General features: G+C 46.4%; 1 protein-coding gene across 1 annotated transcript; it reads right to left on the reverse strand.

Annotated features, from left to right (window-relative positions):
• Nucleotides 1-353: 353 nt before the first annotated feature.
• On the reverse strand, nucleotides 354-17,475 carry lrrc32 (leucine rich repeat containing 32). Its single transcript, XM_055148973.1, has 4 exons — nucleotides 17,197-17,475; nucleotides 13,380-13,530; nucleotides 10,844-10,973; nucleotides 354-3,322 (listed from the first exon to the last, which is right to left on the reverse strand). Exons 3-4 carry the CDS (start codon nucleotides 10,967-10,969, stop codon nucleotides 1,451-1,453), a joined length of 1,998 nt encoding a protein of 665 aa, XP_055004948.1. The 5' UTR covers nucleotides 10,970-10,973; nucleotides 13,380-13,530; nucleotides 17,197-17,475; the 3' UTR covers nucleotides 354-1,450.
• Between the last annotated feature and the right edge of the window lie 216 nt (nucleotides 17,476-17,691).

Here is a 17,691-nt window from a genome sequence, read left to right on the forward strand (position 1 = left end):
TCTGATGTTCTGATGTTCTCTGAATGTTCTGATGTTCTGCTGAATGTTCTGATGTTCTAATGTTCTGATGTTCTAATGTTCTAATGTTCTGATGTTCTGATGTTCTGATGTTCTGATGTTCTGATGTTCTAATGTTCTGATGTTCTGATGTTCTGATGTTCTGATGTTCTGATGTTCTGATGTTCTGATGTTCTGATGTTCTGATGTTCTGATGTTCTGATGTTCTGATGTTCTGATGTTCTAATGTTCTGTGATGTTCTGATGTTCTAATGTTCTGATGTTCTGATGTTCTGATGTTCTGATGTTCTGATGTTCTGAATGTTCTGATGTTCTAATGTTCTGAATGTTCTGATGTTCTGATGTTCTAATGTTCTAATGTTCTAATGTTCTGATGTTCTAATGTTCTAATGTTCTGATGTTCTGATGTTCTGATGTTCTGATGTTCTAATGTTCTGATGTTCTGATGTTCTGATGTTCTAATGTTCTAATGTTCTGATGTTCTGATGTTCTGATGTTCTGATGTTCTGATGTTCTGGTCACACACAGAGCTGGACTTGTGTTTCTTTTAGGTTGACCAGGTTTTCAAAATAAAAAAACGGAACAATCTGTGACAAGAATTGCCAAAATTATTCCTTTTTTTTCTGGGACACCCTGTATGTGCGTCGTGTCACCGTAGTAACTGCTGAACATTTCCCCGTAGACATACATGCAGAACCTCCCCTGCAGCGTGACGCCAGCGCAAAGTGGCTCCTTCATTTTTTAACTTCAAATTCTAAAATAAAAACACACAGATTTTCAGAATCTGTGTGTTGTTTGTTAATTCATTTTTCAAAATAAAAACAAAAATAAGAAAACAAAAAAAAAACTAATATTTTTTTCATTATTTGTCTCCAAAACCAAAATTAAAAAACAAATTTTTTTTCTTTTTTTTTTCAGTTTTCGATTTTGTGTTTTTTTTGTGTGAAAAATGGAAAAAAACAGATAAAGGACTAAACCAGGACTAAACCAGGTCTGAACCAGGACTAAACCAGGACTAAACCGGTCTCAGTCTTGGTCTGGTCCTAGTCTTGGTCCGTATGTGGTGCAAAAGTCCAGAAATGTCCGTTATCCGTTTTGTTTATTTTTTTCGATTTTTCATTTAAACACAAAATCTAAAACTGAAAAAAACAAATCTTTATCTTTTCGGGGGTTTTTTTGTTTTTTTTTCCATTTTGGTTTTGGAGACAAATAGTGAAGAAAACTGTTTTTTAATTTTCTTTTTTCTGGTTTTATTTTGAAAAACGACACACGGCTTCTTCAGTCCTCGTTAGTGCGTCTTACTTCATTCTTTTACCTTCACTTTGGATAAAAATCTGTCTCTTTACAAAAAAAAGTGGTTCCAAAAAGTGCCGAGGTGAGTAAATAAGTGAAAATTTATCCAGTCTCCAGAAGTTTTTCCGCCAGTGAACCTCTACGCCCTGTAAGTCCGGCTCCTCTTGCGTTTCCGCGACCGGCAGCACTTTACGAGCAGCACCAGCGCGATGATCAGCACCAGCGCCACCACCACCACCACGATCACGTTCACGCTGCCGTTCTCCAGGTCCTTGCACATCTCCTCCGTCACCTTCTCGATGTTCACCGGCTCGGCGTCCTCCAGGAACACGCAGGTGACCGCCTCGATGTCCGGCACCACCACGTTGGACATCTTGAGTAGGTTCAGGAAGGGCAGGTTGGAACAGCAGCTCAGGGGGTTGGAGCCCACGTAGAGGGTCTTCAGGGAACTTTCCAGAGCCGCGACCGTGCCGTAGTCCAGCGTCACCAGGTTGTTGTTCTGGAGGTTCAGGGACTCGATGGACGACGCCCGGTTCCACGCGGGGAGGGCGGTGAGCTGGTTCGTGGACAAATCTACGTACTTCAGGTTCCTGAGTGAAGACAAGTCTGAGTTTATCGCGCTCATGTTATTTTCCTTAAAAAACAGACGCTCCAAAGAGTTCTCCAGTCCAGAAAAGGAGTCCTGATGTAAGTCCAAACCGGGATTCTGGGACAAATCGAGATGCGTGAGCGGTGTGTTCCTGAACGCTCCCGATGGAATTCTCCAAAGCTTGTTCTCCGAAAGGTCGAGGTACTCCAAACTGGGAACAGACTCGAACGAAACGCAAAATTTTGAGTCCTCTAACGTCTTCTGGGAGCAAATATTGATCTCGTTCTGCTGTAGGTGCAGGAGCCGGAGGCTCTTCAAGGTCTGAAACCCCAATGTGGTGAGGCCGTTCCCGTTCAGGTACAGCTCCTCCAGCGATGGCAGGCTCGTCTGCGTGATCTGAAACGTCTGTAACGAGTTCTCGCCGAGGTTAAGGATGCGAACTTTGGGTAAAAGGTCTCGCGTTAAGGAGAAAGACGTCAAGCAGTTGTTGCTGACGTTCAGGACTTCCAGCGAGAGCATCGTGTGGAAAAGCGACTCGGGTAAACTTTGGAAGTTGTTGAAGCTCAAATCCAGGTACTTCAGGTGATGGAAACAGTTGTGGTGTTTGGTTAAACTCGGCGGCTGGTACAGGCACGTGCACAGGAAGAAGATCTGCCCGCTGTAGCTTCCCGTGACGTTAACGCCCTGGATCTGATTGTAAGACAAGTCCAAATATTCCAGCTTGTTCTTCCTGGGAATCAGCGGCAGAAGAGGAAGTTTATTTTGGCTCAAATCCAGTGAAACCAGCTGGTAGAGCTCGTCGGAAGGCGCACTCAGGAACATCTCCAGGCTGTTCTGGCTCAGGTTGAGGTTCCTTAGATTGTAAAGGTTGAAATCCGTGATGCAGTTGATGGAGTTCTTGGACAAGTCGAGGTCAGATAAATGGTCCAGGAGGTCGAAAGCTCCGTCCTCGATCTCCATGATGACGTTGTTGTGAAGGTTGATGCTCCTCAGCGACAAGGAACCCCTGAAGGCGTCGCCGGAGATCTTCGTGATGCTGTTGCCGCTCAGAGAAAGATTCACCAACAGCTGAGAATCGTTCAAGAAATATTCCATCATCCCGGTGAAAAGCCCGTTGCCGGACAGGTCCAGCGACTCGACGGCGCCGAGGGGCCCGATTTGGGTTCTGTGCGCGGCGAAGGCGTTGAGCTGATTGCGGGACAGGTCCAGCATTTTGAGCTGAGTCATTCCGGCGAACAGTCCGGGCTGGATGAAGTGGATCCTGTTGCCGTGGAGGTTGAGGTGGCGCAGGCCGGTGTAGAAGGCGATGGGCTCCCGGGTGAGGTTCTGCAGCTGGTTGCGGGACAGGTCCAGGGTGTGGATGCCCCGGGGCAGGTCCTGCGGGACGCTGTGGAGACCCAGGTCACTGCAGAACCCCTCCACCTGAGGGCAAAAACACACACGGAACATGAAGGTGAGTGTGGTGGTTCACATTCAGATGACTTTTATTTGTCAAGAACAACAACAACAACAACAACATCAACGATAAAAACTTCAAAGTTCTGCACGACGTAAAACTGAAACCCCTGTGAGATTTTAGTCAAGTTCTAATGTTTCCTCCTCAAAAACAAACGAGGAGCTGTGTTTTGTTAAAGAACTACCGAAAAATGTGACCGTTTAAACCAAGATTAAACCAGGACCAAATCTGCTCCAAAAAACAGGACTAAACTTGGACTGAAGCAGGACTAAACCAGGTCTAAAAACCAGGACCAAACTGGGACTAAACCAGGACCAAACCAAGACCGAACCAGGACTAAACCAGGACCAAACCAGGTCCATGTGTGGTTTCTAGTCTCTGAGCTCTTATATTTGTTCTGCTCCAGCTCCAGTTCATTCTAAACACATTCAGGAGATGTTCTGAAGGTTCTAAAGGTTCTAAAGGTTCTGAAGGTTCTGCTCTGTCCTGTCAGTGCAGTGTTTTTAGGATCGACACCTGAGAAAAAAAGGATCTAGTTTCAGTTCTCGTTCCACTTTCAGACTCGCCGTGGTCGTGTTAAAGGTTCTGTGTTCTTCTAACGGTTCTTCTGGATCCGAGAAGAACCGTTAGAAGAACCGCTGCTGCTGCTGCTGCTGCTGCTGCTGCTGTTGTTGTTGTTTTAGAGTCAAACCAAAACGCCGCTCAGGCCTCGTGAGAACTCGTGATAAACAAAAAAACCTCTGTGAATAATTAAGACGCTCAGAACAAGTGAGGTCAGTGTGGAAGAACGTTGGACCTGGTTCCAAACGTCCGACGGCGAGAAACGACCTCATCCCCTTAAACCTGCTCCTCCTGTTCTTCTGAGACTCGCTCGGGTAAAACCGCCCGGCGACGCTTCCTGTGAACGTTCCTGAACGATGTCGGGTCAAATAAATCAAGATTTCAGCTTCGTAAAAAAAACAAAAAAAATGAAGCGACTAAACGAGGTTTTTCTCCACAGCGTTTTTACGACATTCGACACACGAGCCGAGTACGATTGAGTTTAATGTTTTAAATCTCAATATTGATCAGACACGACTTGATAAAAGAAACAAGGACTAAACCAGGACTAAACCAGGACTAAACCAGGACTAAACCAGGACTAAACCAGGACTAAACCAGGACTAAACCAGGACTAACCAGGACTAAAACCAGGACTAAACCAGGACTAAACCAGGACTAAACCAGGACTAAACCAGGACTGAACCAGGACTAAACCAGGACTAAACCAGGACTAAACCAGGACTAAACCAGGACTAAACCAGGACTAAACAAGGACTAAACCAGGACTGAACCAGGACTGAACCAGGACTGAACCAGGACTAAACCAGGTCTAAACCAAGACTAAACCAGGACTAAACCAGGACTAAATCAGGACTGAACCAGGTCTAAACCAGGACTAAACCAGGACTAAACCAGGACTGAACCAGGACTGAACCAGGACTAAACCAGGTCTAAACCAAGACTAAACCAGAACTAAACCAGGACTAAATCAGGAATAAACCACAGGACTGAACCAGGACTAAACCAGGACTGAACCAGGACTAAACCAGGACTAAACCAGGACTAAATCAGGAATAAACCACAGGACTGAACCAGGACTAAACCAGGACTGAACCAGGACTAAACCAGGACTAAACCAGGACTAAATCAGGACTGAACCAGGACTAAACCAGGACTAAACCAGGACTAAACCAGGACTAAACCAGGTCTAAACCAGGACTAAATCAGGTCTAAACCAGGACTAAACCAGACTGTATGTTGGACTTTTGCACCACATACAGACTGAACCAGAACTGATTCAGGTCCGAGACCAAAACCAGGACTGAGACTGGGACCAGACTGGGACTGACCAGCTGAGGCTCGGAACCTGCAGAGGGTCGGAGTCAAAGCTTGGAGTCCACTCTGGTCTCACTCTGGTCTCACTCTGGTCTCACTCTGGTCTCACTCTGGTCTCGCTCTGGTCTCACTTTGGTCTCGCTCTGGTCTCACTCTGGTCTCGCTCTGGTCTGGTCCCGGTCTGGTCCCGGACCTGGTTCAGTCCTGGTTCAGTCCTGGTTCAGTCCTGGTTTAGACCTGGTTTAGTCCTGGTTTAGTCCTGGTTTCGTCATCGCACATTTAAACGTTGGACTGAGTCGTGTAATCGAGACCATCTGTCCTCGCGGAGACTCGTAAACGTCTCCCCCCCCACGCCGCTGGAATGTGTTCAGAGCCAGACTGACCTGAGGGACCCGAGGGACTCGAGGGACCCGAGGGACCCGGGGGACGGACCCGAGGGACCCGAGGGACGGACTGCGGGGGGGGGGGGGGGGCTCCTCCACAGTCGATTTAATCATCACCAAACGACACAAACTGAGAGTCCAAGTGTCTGAAAATCATGTCACTAGACCTGGTTTAGTCCTGGTTTAGTCCTGGTTTAGACCTGGTTTAGTTCTGGTTTATTCCTGGTTTAGACCTGGTTTAGTCCTGGTTTAGACCTGGTTTAGACCTGGTTTAGACCTGGTTTAGACCTGGTTTAGTCCTGGTTTAGACCTGGTTTAGACCTGGTTTAGTTCTGGTTTATTCCTGGTTTAGACCTGGTTTAGTCCTGGTTTAGACCTGGTTTAGACCTGGTTTAGACCTGGTTTAGTCCTGGTTTAGTTTAGACCTGGTTTAGACTGGTTTAGTCCTGGTTTAGACCTGGTTTAGACCTGGTTTAGACCTGGTTTAGTTTAGTCCTGGTTTAGACCTGGTTTAGTTCTGGTTTAGTCTGGTTTAGTCCTGGTTTAGACCTGGTTTAGTTCTGGTTTAGTCCTGGTTTAGTCCTGGTTTAGACCTGGTTTAGTTCTGGTTTAGTCCTGGTTTAGTCCTGGTTTAGACCTGGTTTAGTCCTGGTTTAGACCTGGTTTGGTCTTGGGTCTTTATGTTTGTTTCTTGATCTCGACTGAACTTAGAGTAAAAGAAGCTGAAAACTACCACTTGATGACATCACGAGGTGGAACAGAGCGTTTGGACTTTTGCAGATGTAACAGACGAATAATCAAGAGTTAAACAAACAAACAAACAAACACAACTCCAGCTCTGTGTGGGACCAGGACCTGGACCAGGACCTGGACCAGGACCAGTCCAGGACTGGTACTTGGTATTTGTTTCCAGGCGTGTTTTTTTATTGAAGTTCTGTTGACGTGTTTCTTTTCCTGAGCCCAGTTTTTTTTTTTTTTTTGTTTTACGGGGAACGTGAGCAGATCCAAGTCCAGGTCCAGGAAAACACGAATACCTGCCCCGTCGCCACGGCAACGCACCACATAAACTCAGAACAGATGGTGAACAGCACCGACCCGAGCGAGAAGGAATGTACCACCAAGAAACAACCAAGAAACAACCAAGAAACGAACCAAGAAACAACCAAGAAACAACAAAGAAACGACCAAGAAACGACCAAGAAACGACAAAGAAACAACCAAGAAACGACCAAGAAACAACCAAGAAACAACAAAGAAACGACCAAGAAACGACCAAGAAACAACAAAGAAACGACCAAGAAACGAAACAACAAGAAACAACCAAGAAACAACAAAGAAACGACCAAGAAACAACAAAGAAACGACCAAGAAACAACAAAGAAACAAAGAAACAACCAAGAAACAAAAGAAACGAAACACAAGAAACAACCAAGAACGAAAGAAACAACAAGAAACAAAAGAAACGAAACGAAAGAAACGACCAAGAAAACAAAAAGAAAGAAACCAAGAAACGACCAAGAAACGACCAAGAAACGACCAAGAAACCAAGAAACACCAAGAAACAAAGAAACGACCAAGAAACACGAAAAACGAAACGACAAGAAACAACAAAGAAACGACCAAGAAACAACAAGAAACACCGAAGAAACGAACCAAGAAACAACGAAAGAAACGACAAGAAACGAACAAAGAAACGACCAAGAAACGAAACAACCAAGAAACGAAACAAGAAACAACAAAGAAACGACCAAGAAACGAACGAAAGAAACAAGAAACGACCAAGAAACAACAAGAAACAACAAGAAACGACCAAGAAACAACGAAGAAACAAAGAAACGACCAAGAAACAACCAAAGAAAACAACAAAGAAACAACCAAGAAACAACCAAGAAACAACGAAGAAACGACCAAGAAACAACGAAGAAACAACCAAGAAACAACCAAGAAACGACCAAGAAACAACGAAAGAAACAACGAAGAAACGACCAAGAAACAACCAAGAAACAAAGAAACGACCAAGAAACAACCAAGAAACGAAAAACAAAGAAACAACCAAGAAACAACAAAGAAACAACCAAGAAACGACCAAGAAACGACCAAGAAACAACGAAGAAACGACCAAGAAACAACGAAAGAAACAACAAAGAAACGACCAAGAAACAACCAAGAAACGACCAAGAAACAACCAAGAAACAACAAAGAAACGACCAAGAAACGACCAAGAAACGACCAAGAAACCCAAGAAACGACCAAGAAACAACCAAGAAACGACCAAGAAACGACCAAGAAACAACGAAGAAACGACCAAGAAACAACGAAGAAACGACCAAGAAACAACGAAGAAACAACGAAGAAACGACCAAGAAACAACGAAGAAACGACCAAGAAACAACAAAGAAACAACCAAGAAACGACCAAGAAACAACGAAGAAACGACCAAGAAACCAAGAAACGACGAAACCAAGAAACAACAAGAAACGAAAGAAACGAACAAGAAACGAAACGACCAAGAAACAACGAAGAAACAACGAAACAACAAGAAACAACGAAGAAACGACCAAGAAACGACCAAGAAACGACCAAGAAACGACCAAGAAACGACCAAGAAACGACCAAGAAACAACGAAGAAACGACCAAGAAACGACCAAGAAACAACCAAGAAACAACCAAGAAACGACCAAGAAACAACGAAAGAAACGACCAAGAAACAACGAAGAAACAACAAAGAAACGACCAAGAAACAACGAAGAAACAACAAAGAAACAATAAAGAAACAACAAAGAAACAACCAAGAAACAACCAAGAAACGACCAAGAAACAACCAAGAAACAACAAAGAAACGACCAAGAAACGACCAAGAAACGACCAAGAAACGACCAAGAAACGACCAAGAAACAACCAAGAAACGACCAAGAAACGACCAAGAAACGACCAAGAAACGAACAAGAAACAACGAAGAAACGACCAAGAAACAACGAAGAAACGACCAAGAAACAACGAAGAAACGACCAAGAAACAACGAAGAAACGACAAAGAAAAACAACGAAGAAACAAGAAACCAAGAAACAAAGAAACGAACGAAGAACGACCAAGAAACGACCAAGAAACAACGAAGAAACGACCAAGAAACAACGAAGAAACGACCAAGAAACAACGAAGAAACGACCAAGAAACAACCAAGAAACCCAAGAAACGAAAGAACAACAAGAAACAACCAAGAAACGACAAGAAACGACAAGAAACGAACCAAGAAACGACCAAAGAAACAACCAAGAAGAAACACCAAGAAAACAACGAAGAAACGACCAAGAAACAACGAAGAAACGACCAAGAAACAACGAAGAAACGACCAAGAAACAACAAGAAACGAAAGACAAGAAACAAAGAAACGAAGAAGAAACAACGAAGAAACGAAAAGAAAACGACCAAGAAACGACCAAGAAACGAAACAAAGAAACGAAACAACAAGAAGAAACGACCAAGAAACAACGAAAGAAACGACCAAGAAACGAAACGAAACGACAAGAAACGACCAAGAAACGACCAAGAAACAACGAAAAAACAAACCAAGAAACAACAAGAAACGAAAGAAACAACCAAGAAACAAGAAACGAAGAAACGAAGAAACGAAAGAAACCAAGAAACGAACGAAGAAACGAAGAAACGAAGAAACGAAGAAACGAAGAAACGAAGACGACACAAAACGTTTCCTCTGATCAGAACTTTTGAAACGTTTAAATCCAGGAGCCGAATCAGAAAACTCACCTCATATAAACGTTCAATATCACAAAACAGACAGAACTAAACCAGGACTAAACCAGGACTAAACCAGGTCTAAACCAGGTCTAAACCAGGACTAAACCAGGACTAAACCAGGACTAAACTCTAAACCAGGACTAAACCAGGACTAAACCAGGTCTAAACCAGGACTAAACCAGGACTAAACCAGGACTAAACCAGGACTAAACCAGGTCTAAACCAGGACTAAACCAGGACTAAACCAGGACTAAACCAGGACTAAACCAGGACTAAACCAGGACTAAACCAGGACTAAACCAGGACTAAACCAGGACTAAACCAGGACTAAACCAGGACTAAACCAGGACTAAACAGGACTAAACCAGGACTAAACCAGGACTAAACCAGGACTAAACCAGGACTAAACCAGGACTAAACCAGGACTAAACCAGGACTAAACCAGGACTAAACCAGGACTAAACCAGGACTAAACCAGGACGAAACCAGGACTAAACCAGGTCTAAACCAGGACTAAACCAGGTCTAAACCAGGACTAAACCAGGACTAACTGAACCAGGACTAAACCAGGTCTGGGAGGACTAAACCAGTTGGGACGGGCCCAGAGGTTGGCCCAAGGCTCAGGGTTCTCCCGCTCCCTCTCAAGTCCTCATTTAGTCCTGGTTCAGTCCTGGTTCAATCCTGGTTTAGTCCTGGTTTAGACCTGGTTTAGACCTGGTTTAGACCTGGTTTAGTCCTGACTCTGAGCTTCGTTCTTCATCGTTTTTTAAGTCAGTTCCAGAAGTTCTGTAGACCTGGTGCTGACAGGTGCAGGTGCAGGTGTAGGACAGGTGCAGGTGCAGGTGCAGGACAGGTGCAGGTGCAGGTGCAGGTGCAGGTGCAGGTGCAGGTGCAGGACAGGTGCAGGTGCAGGACAGGTGCAGGTGCAGGACAGGTGCAGGTGCAGGACAGGTGCAGGACAGGTGCAGGTGCACAGGTGCAGGTGCAGGTGCAGGTGCAGGTGCAGGTGCAGGACAGGTGCAGGTGGCAGGTGCAGACAAGGTGCAGGTGCAGGTGCAGGTGCATGCACAGGTGCAGGTGCAGGTGAGAGGACAGGTGCAGGTGCAGGTCAGTGTCCAAGAAACGATTCAAGAGCTCATTTGGTCTGATCATTTTGATGAAGGAACTGCATCCTTCAGTGCTCCATGTGTTTGTACTGATCCAGCTCCAGATCCTCCTACAGGTTCTACAGGTTCTACAGGCTCTCAAGGTTCTACAGGTTCTAAAGGTTCTAAAGGTTCTACAGGTTCTAAAGGTTCTGACTGTCCTGAAAATGGGCCGGTTTTAGGATCCAGACCTGAGGAACATGAGGATCTAGTTTCGTTTTTAGTTTCAGGTTTGGTTTGGATCTGTTTCTTTGTTTCTTTGTCTTCAGGTTTTCCAAGGTTCCTGGTGTGAAATAAAAAAACGCGGCGTGTCCTGGTACTCACCCTGGTGCAGGACGGCGTCAGGGGCGGAGTCAGGGGCGGCGTCGGGGGCGGAGTCAGGGGCAGAGAGGGTCGTGAGGAGGTCAGGTCGCAGCAGAGGAGGACGAGGAGCACGGACAGATCCATCATGGTTCTACAGAAACACAAGAGCGACATGAGAAACGTCTGAGGAGGAACCGAGGAACCGAGGAACCGAGGAACCGAGGAGACGCCTGAAGGTCCCGAACAACGACGACGTCACCACAGCTTCAGTCAAACGAAGCTCATCGACGCTGCGGTGACAGGAATGAACCAGGTCTAAACCAGGTCTACACCAGGTCTAAACCAGGACTAAACCAGGTCTAAACCAGGTCTAAACCAGGTCTAAACCAGGTCTAAACCAGGTCTAAACCAGGTTAAACTAAACCAGGTCTAAACCAGGTCTAAACCAGGTCTAAACCAGGTCTAAACCAGGTCTAAAACCAGGTAAACCAGGTCTAACCAGGACTAAACCAGGAAAACCAGGTAAACCAGGTCTAAACCAGGGTCTAAACCAGGTCTAAACCAGGACTAAACCAGGTCTAAACCAGGTCTACTAAACCAGGTCTAAACCAGGTCTAAACTAAACAGGTCTAAACCAGGTCTAAACCAGGTCTAAACCAGGACTAAACCAGTAAACCAGGTCTAAACCAGGTCTATACCAGGTCAAACTAAACCAGGACTAAACCAGGACTAAACCAGGTCTAAACCAGGTCTAAACCAGGTCTAAACCAGGTCTAAACCAGGTCTACACCAGGTCTATACCAGGTCTAAACCAGGTCTAAACCAGGTCTAAACCAGGACTAAACCAGGTCTAAACCAGGTCTAAACCAGGTCTAAACCAGGTCTAAACCAGGTCTAAACCAGGTCTAAACCAGGTAAACTAAACCAGGACTAAACCAGGTCTAAACCAGGTCTAAATCAGGACAAAACCAGATCTAAACCAGGACTAAACCTGGACTAAACCAGGACTAAACCTGGACTAGAACAGGACTGAATCAGGACTAAACCCGGACTAGAACAGGACTAAACTAGGACTAAAACAGGTCTAAACCAGGTCTAAACCTGGACTAGAACAGGACTAGAACAAAACTAAATCAGGACTAGAAAAAGACCAAACCAGGTCTACATCAGGACTAAAACAGGACTAAACCAGGTCTCAGACTGAATCAGATCCGGTCTGGCGTTGGGGCCGGTGTGAGAACCTGATTGAAAACAGGTGTGAGGGATTAAAGCTCAGATACGGAAAATACCACAACAACCTAAACACACGAGGGGGTGGTACACCCAGATAATACTCCCTACAACTGTACAACTCACACTTATGTCCCAGATAATACTCCCTACAACTGTACAACTCACCCTTATGTCCCAGATAATACTCCCTACAACTGTACAACTCACCCTTATGTCCCAGATAATACTCCCTACAACTGTACAACTCACCCTTATGTCCCAGATAATACTCCCTACAACTGTACAACAACTCACACTTATGTCCCAGATAATACTCCCTACAACTGTACAACTCACACTTATGTCCCAGATAATACTCCCTACAACTGTACAACTCACACTTATGTCCCAGATAATACTCCCTACAACTGTACAACTCACACTTATGTCCCAGATAATACTCCCTACAACTGTACAACTCACACTTATGTCCCAGATAATACTCCCTACAACTGTACAACTCACACTTATGTCCCAGATAATACTCCCTACAACTGTACAACTCACCCTTATGTCCCAGATAATACTCCCTACAACTGTAAACTGTCCCAGATAATACTCTACCTGTACTACAACTGTACAACTCACACTTATGTCCCAGATAATACTCCCTACAACTGTACAACTCACCTGTACCAGATAATACTCCCTACAACTGTTACAACTCACCCTTATGTCACAGATAATACTCCCTACAACTGTACAACTCACACTTATGTCCCAGATAATACTCCCTACAACTGTACAACTCACCCTTATGTAACAATATACTCCCTACAACTGTACAACTCACCCTGTACAACTCACACTTATGTCCCAGATAATACTCCCTACAACTGTACAACTCACACTTATGTCCCAGACAACTAATTATGTCCCAGATAATACTCCCTACAACTGTACAACTCACCCCCAGATAATATGTACAAGATAATCCCTACAACTGTACATCACACTTATGTCCCATAATACTCCCTACAACTGTACAACTCACACTTATGTCCCAGATAATACTCCCTACAACTGTACAACTGTAATACTGTACAACTCACACTTATGTCCCAGATAATACTCCCTACAACTGTACAACTCACACTTATGTCCCAGATAATACTCCCTACGACAGAGTCTGAGCTGAACTGAGACTAAACAGGAAGGAAACGCCGACAGACCAAGTCCAGTCTCACAGACAAAACTAAACACAAACAGGACTAGACCAGGACTAAACCAGGACTAAACCAGGTCTAAACCAGGACTAAACGGGTGTAAACCAGGATGTGCCCACCTGGGACTGACGGGTCTTGGACTTGGACTTGGACTTGGACTTGGATCTGGTTTTGGACTGCAGGTCTAGAGTAGGTCCACGGGGCAGGAGCTGGACGACCAATCAGAGAAGCCCGTCATTGTGAAGTCCCGCCCACTGCTCCAGGAAACGCCTTATAAGGGAAACGAAGAGAAGGAAATTAAACTTAGACCAGGACTAAACCAGGACTAAACAAGGTCTAAACCAGGTTTAAACCAGGTCTAAACAAGGTCTAAACCAGGACTAAACCAGGACTAAACCAGGTCTAAACCAAGGTCTAAACCAGGTCTAAACCAGGTCTAAACCAGGACTAAACCAGGTCTAAAACAAGGTCTAAACCAGGTCTAAACCAGGTCTAAACCAAGGTCTAAACCAGGTCTAAACCAGGACTAAACCAGGTCTAAACAAGGTCTAAACCAGGTCTAAACCAGGTCTAAACCAGGTCTAAACCAGGTCTAAACCAGGTCTAAACAAGGTCTAAACCAGGTCTAAACCAGGACTAAACCAGGTCTAAACAAGGTCTAAACCAGGTCTAAACCAGGTCTAAACCAGGTCTAAACCAAAACTAAACAAGGTCTAAACCAGGTCTAAACCAAAACTAAACAGGTCTAAACCAGGTCTAAACCAGGTCTAAACCAAAACTAAACAAGGTCTAAACCAGGTCTAAACCAGGTCTAAACTAAACAAAACCAGGTCTAAACTAAACCGGTCTAAACCAGGACTCTAAACCAGGTCTAAACCAGGTCTAAACCAAGGTCTAAACCAGGTCTAAACCAGGTCTAAACTAAACCAGGTCTAAACCAGGTCTAAACCAGGTCTAAACTAAACCAGGTCTAAACCAAAACAAGGTCTAAACCAGGACTAAACCAGGTCTAAACCAAAACCAGGTCTAAACCAGGTCTAAACCAGGTCTAAACCAGGTCTAAACCAGGTAAACCAGGTCTAAACCAAGGTCTAAAACTAAACAGGTCTAAACCAGGTCTAAACAAGGTCTAAACCAGGTCTAAACCAGACCCTTCTCTGGACTGATCCGCATCATGTCTGGACTCTCGGATCTGGACCAGACTACATTGAACCGCGTTTGAAGCGAGAGTCGGGTCAAAGCGGGTCGTGTCAGGAAGGGCATCTGACGTAAATCTGGTTCCAGGCGGATCCAGGACGTCGAGTCTGAATTATGTTTCTCCAAGATTCCACAGATGTTTTCAAGATCCTCAGAGATTTGGGAATCTGAAATACGTCACCTCCTCGAGAGAATCCAGACCCCAGACCATGTAAGGAACCAGGACTAGACCAGGTCTAAACCAGGTCTAAACCAGGTCTAAACCAGGTCTAAACCAGGTCTAAACCAGGACTAAACCAGGACTAAACCAGGACTAAACCAGGAAACCAGGTCTAAACCAGGACTAAACCAGGACTAAACCAGGACTAAACCAGGTCTAAACCAGGACTAAACCAGGTCTAAACCAGGACTAACCAGGTCTAAACCAGGACTAAACCAGGACTAAACTAAACAGGACTAAACCAGGTCTAAACCAGGACTAAACCAGGACTCTAAACCAGGTTAAACCAGGACTAAACCAGGTCTAAACCAGGACTAAACCAGGACTAAACTAAACCAGGACTAAACCAGGTCTAAACCAGGACTAAACCAGGTCTACCAGGACTAAACCAGGACTAAACCAGGACTAAACTAAACCAGGTCTAAACCAGGTAAACCAGGACTAAACCAGGACTAAACCAGGACTAAACCAGGACTAAACCACCAGGTAAACCAGGACTAAACCAGGACTAAACCAGGACCAGGACTAAACCAGGACTAAACCAGGACTCTAAACCAGGACTAAACCAGGACTAAACCAGGTCCAGGACTAAAACCAGGACTAAACCAGGTCTAAACCAGGTCTAAACCAGGACTAAACCAGGTCTAAACCAGGACTAAACCAGGACTAAACCAGGTTAAACCAGGACTAAACCAGGACTAAACCAGGACTAAACCAGGACTAAACCAGGACTAAACCAGGTCTAAACCAGGACTAAACCAGGACTAAACCAGGACTAAGGTGGAGTCAGGTTTGTGGAGAGACGAGCCCCCGTCACCGTGGAAACACTTTAGTCTCATGAAACTTCACAAACACAGAGTCTGATCCTAAAAGTCTCCGGTTTATTTGAGTGTTTGATTCACAAATGTAAATTTAATATATAAATATATATATATATATATATACATATATATATATATATATATATATATATATATATATATATATATATATATATAATAGTGTTTCCACGGTGACGTCACAGAAACAGAAAAGTGACACAGTGAAACTTTAACAGTGAATCTGTCAAACTCCAGAGAAAAAGACAAAATTCAACAAGATTCAAACTAAATCAACTTTTGTATAAAACGACAAAATTTATTTATCCTTTTGTTTCTGCAGCTTCAACGCAGCACCTGTCCACCTGTCCACCTGTCCACCTGTCCACCTGTCCACCTGTCCACCTGTCCACCTGTCCACCTGTCCACCTGTCCCCCTGTCCACCTGTCCACCTGTCCCCTGTCCCCTGTCCACCTGTCCACCTGTCCCCCTGTCCACCTGTCCACCTGTCCACCTGTCCACCTGTCCACCTGTCCACCTGTCCACCTGTCCACCTGTCCACCTGTCCACCTGTCCACCCTGTCCACCTGTCCACCTGTCCCCTGTCCCCCTGTCCACCTGTCCACCTGTCCACCCTGTCCCCCTGTCCACCTGTCCACCTGTCCCCCTGTCCACCTGTCCACCCTGTCCCCCTGTCCACCTGTCCACCTGTCCACCTGTCCCCCTGTCCACCTGTCCACCTGTCCCCCTGTCCCCCTGTCCCCCTGTCCACCTGTCCCCTGTCCCCCTGTCCCCCTGTCCACCTGTCCCCCTGTCCCCTGTCCACCTGTCCCCCTGTCCCCCTGTCACCTGTCCACCTGTCCACCTGTCCCCCTGTCCCCCTGTCCCCCTGTCCCCTGTCCACCTGTCCCCCTGTCCCCCTGTCCACCTGTCCCCTGTCCACCTGTCCACCTGTCCACCTGTCCACCTGTCCACCTGTCCACCTGTCCACCTGTCCCCCTGTCCCCCTGTCCACCTGTCCCCCTGTCCCCCTGTCCCCTGTCCCCTGTCCACCTGTCACCTGTCCCCCTGTCCCTGTCCACCTGTCCCCCCTGTCCACCTGTCCCCCTGTCCACCTGTCCACCTGTCCCCTGTCCCCCTGTCCCCCTGTCCACCTGTCCACCTGTCCCCACCTGTCCCCCTGTCCCCCTGTCCCCACCCTGTCCCCCTGTCCACCTGTCCCCCTGTCCACCTGTCCCCCTGTCCACCTGTCCCTGTCCACCTGTCCACCCTGTCCCCTGTCCCCCTGTCCACCTGTCCCCGTGTCAGGTGTGTCAGGTGCTGTCAGGTGTTGTCAGGTGTTGTCAGGTGCTGTCAGGTGCTGTCAGGTGTTGTCAGGTGTTGTCAGGTGCTGTCAGGTGCTGTCAGGTGTTCAGGTGTTGTCAGGTGTTGTCAGGTGTCAGGTGTGTCAGGTGTTGTCAGGTGTGTCTGTGTCAGGTGTTGTCAGGTGTGTCAGGTGCTGTGTCAGGTGTTGTCAGGTGTTGTCAGGTGTTGTCAGGTGCTGTCAGGTGTTGTCAGGTGTCAGGGTTGTCAGGTGTCAGGTGTTGTCAGGTGCTGTCAGGTGCAGGTGTCAGGTGCTGTCAGGTGCTGTCAGGTGTTGTCAGGTGCTGTCAGGTGTTGTCAGGTGTTGTCAGGTCTGTCAGGTGCAGAGTTAAACTCACATCACAAACTTTAAAAGATCCGAGGTGAAGCTCGTGCCTCCGGTCTGATCCCACCGGTCCTGGTCCTGGTCCTGGTCCAGATCCAGATCCCGGTCTTGGTCCTGGTCCTGGTCTTGGTCCCGGTGCTTTTGCTCTGTCCGCGCGCGAAGTCCGAGTCTCGGGGTCTGCAGGTCCAGGATGTTCCGCTGCAGAAAATCCAAAGTCAAAGTGTCCAGAGAATCACGCGGGTCCGAGCTGTGTCCTCTGTCCTCTGTCCTCTGTCCTCTGTCCTCTGTCCTCTGTCCTGTCCTGTCTCTCTCTGTCCTCGGTCCTGTCTCCTCTGTCCTCGGTCCTCTGTCTCTCCCTGTCTCCTGTCTCCTCTGTGTGCGCGTGGGTCTGGACTCTTTCACGCTCCGCTCAGTCTGCGCGTGCTCCCTCTCTCTCTCCTCCCTCTGTCTGCTGTACCATGTCCCTCATGTCTCTCATGTCTCTCATGTCTCTCATGTCCCTCAGGTC

The sequence above is a fragment of the Boleophthalmus pectinirostris genome, unplaced genomic scaffold, assembly GCF_026225935.1.
Source record: "Boleophthalmus pectinirostris isolate CB_2022bp ecotype Guang Dong unplaced genomic scaffold, ASM2622593v1 HiC_scaffold_12, whole genome shotgun sequence".
Lineage (NCBI taxonomy): Eukaryota > Metazoa > Chordata > Actinopteri > Gobiiformes > Gobiidae > Boleophthalmus > Boleophthalmus pectinirostris.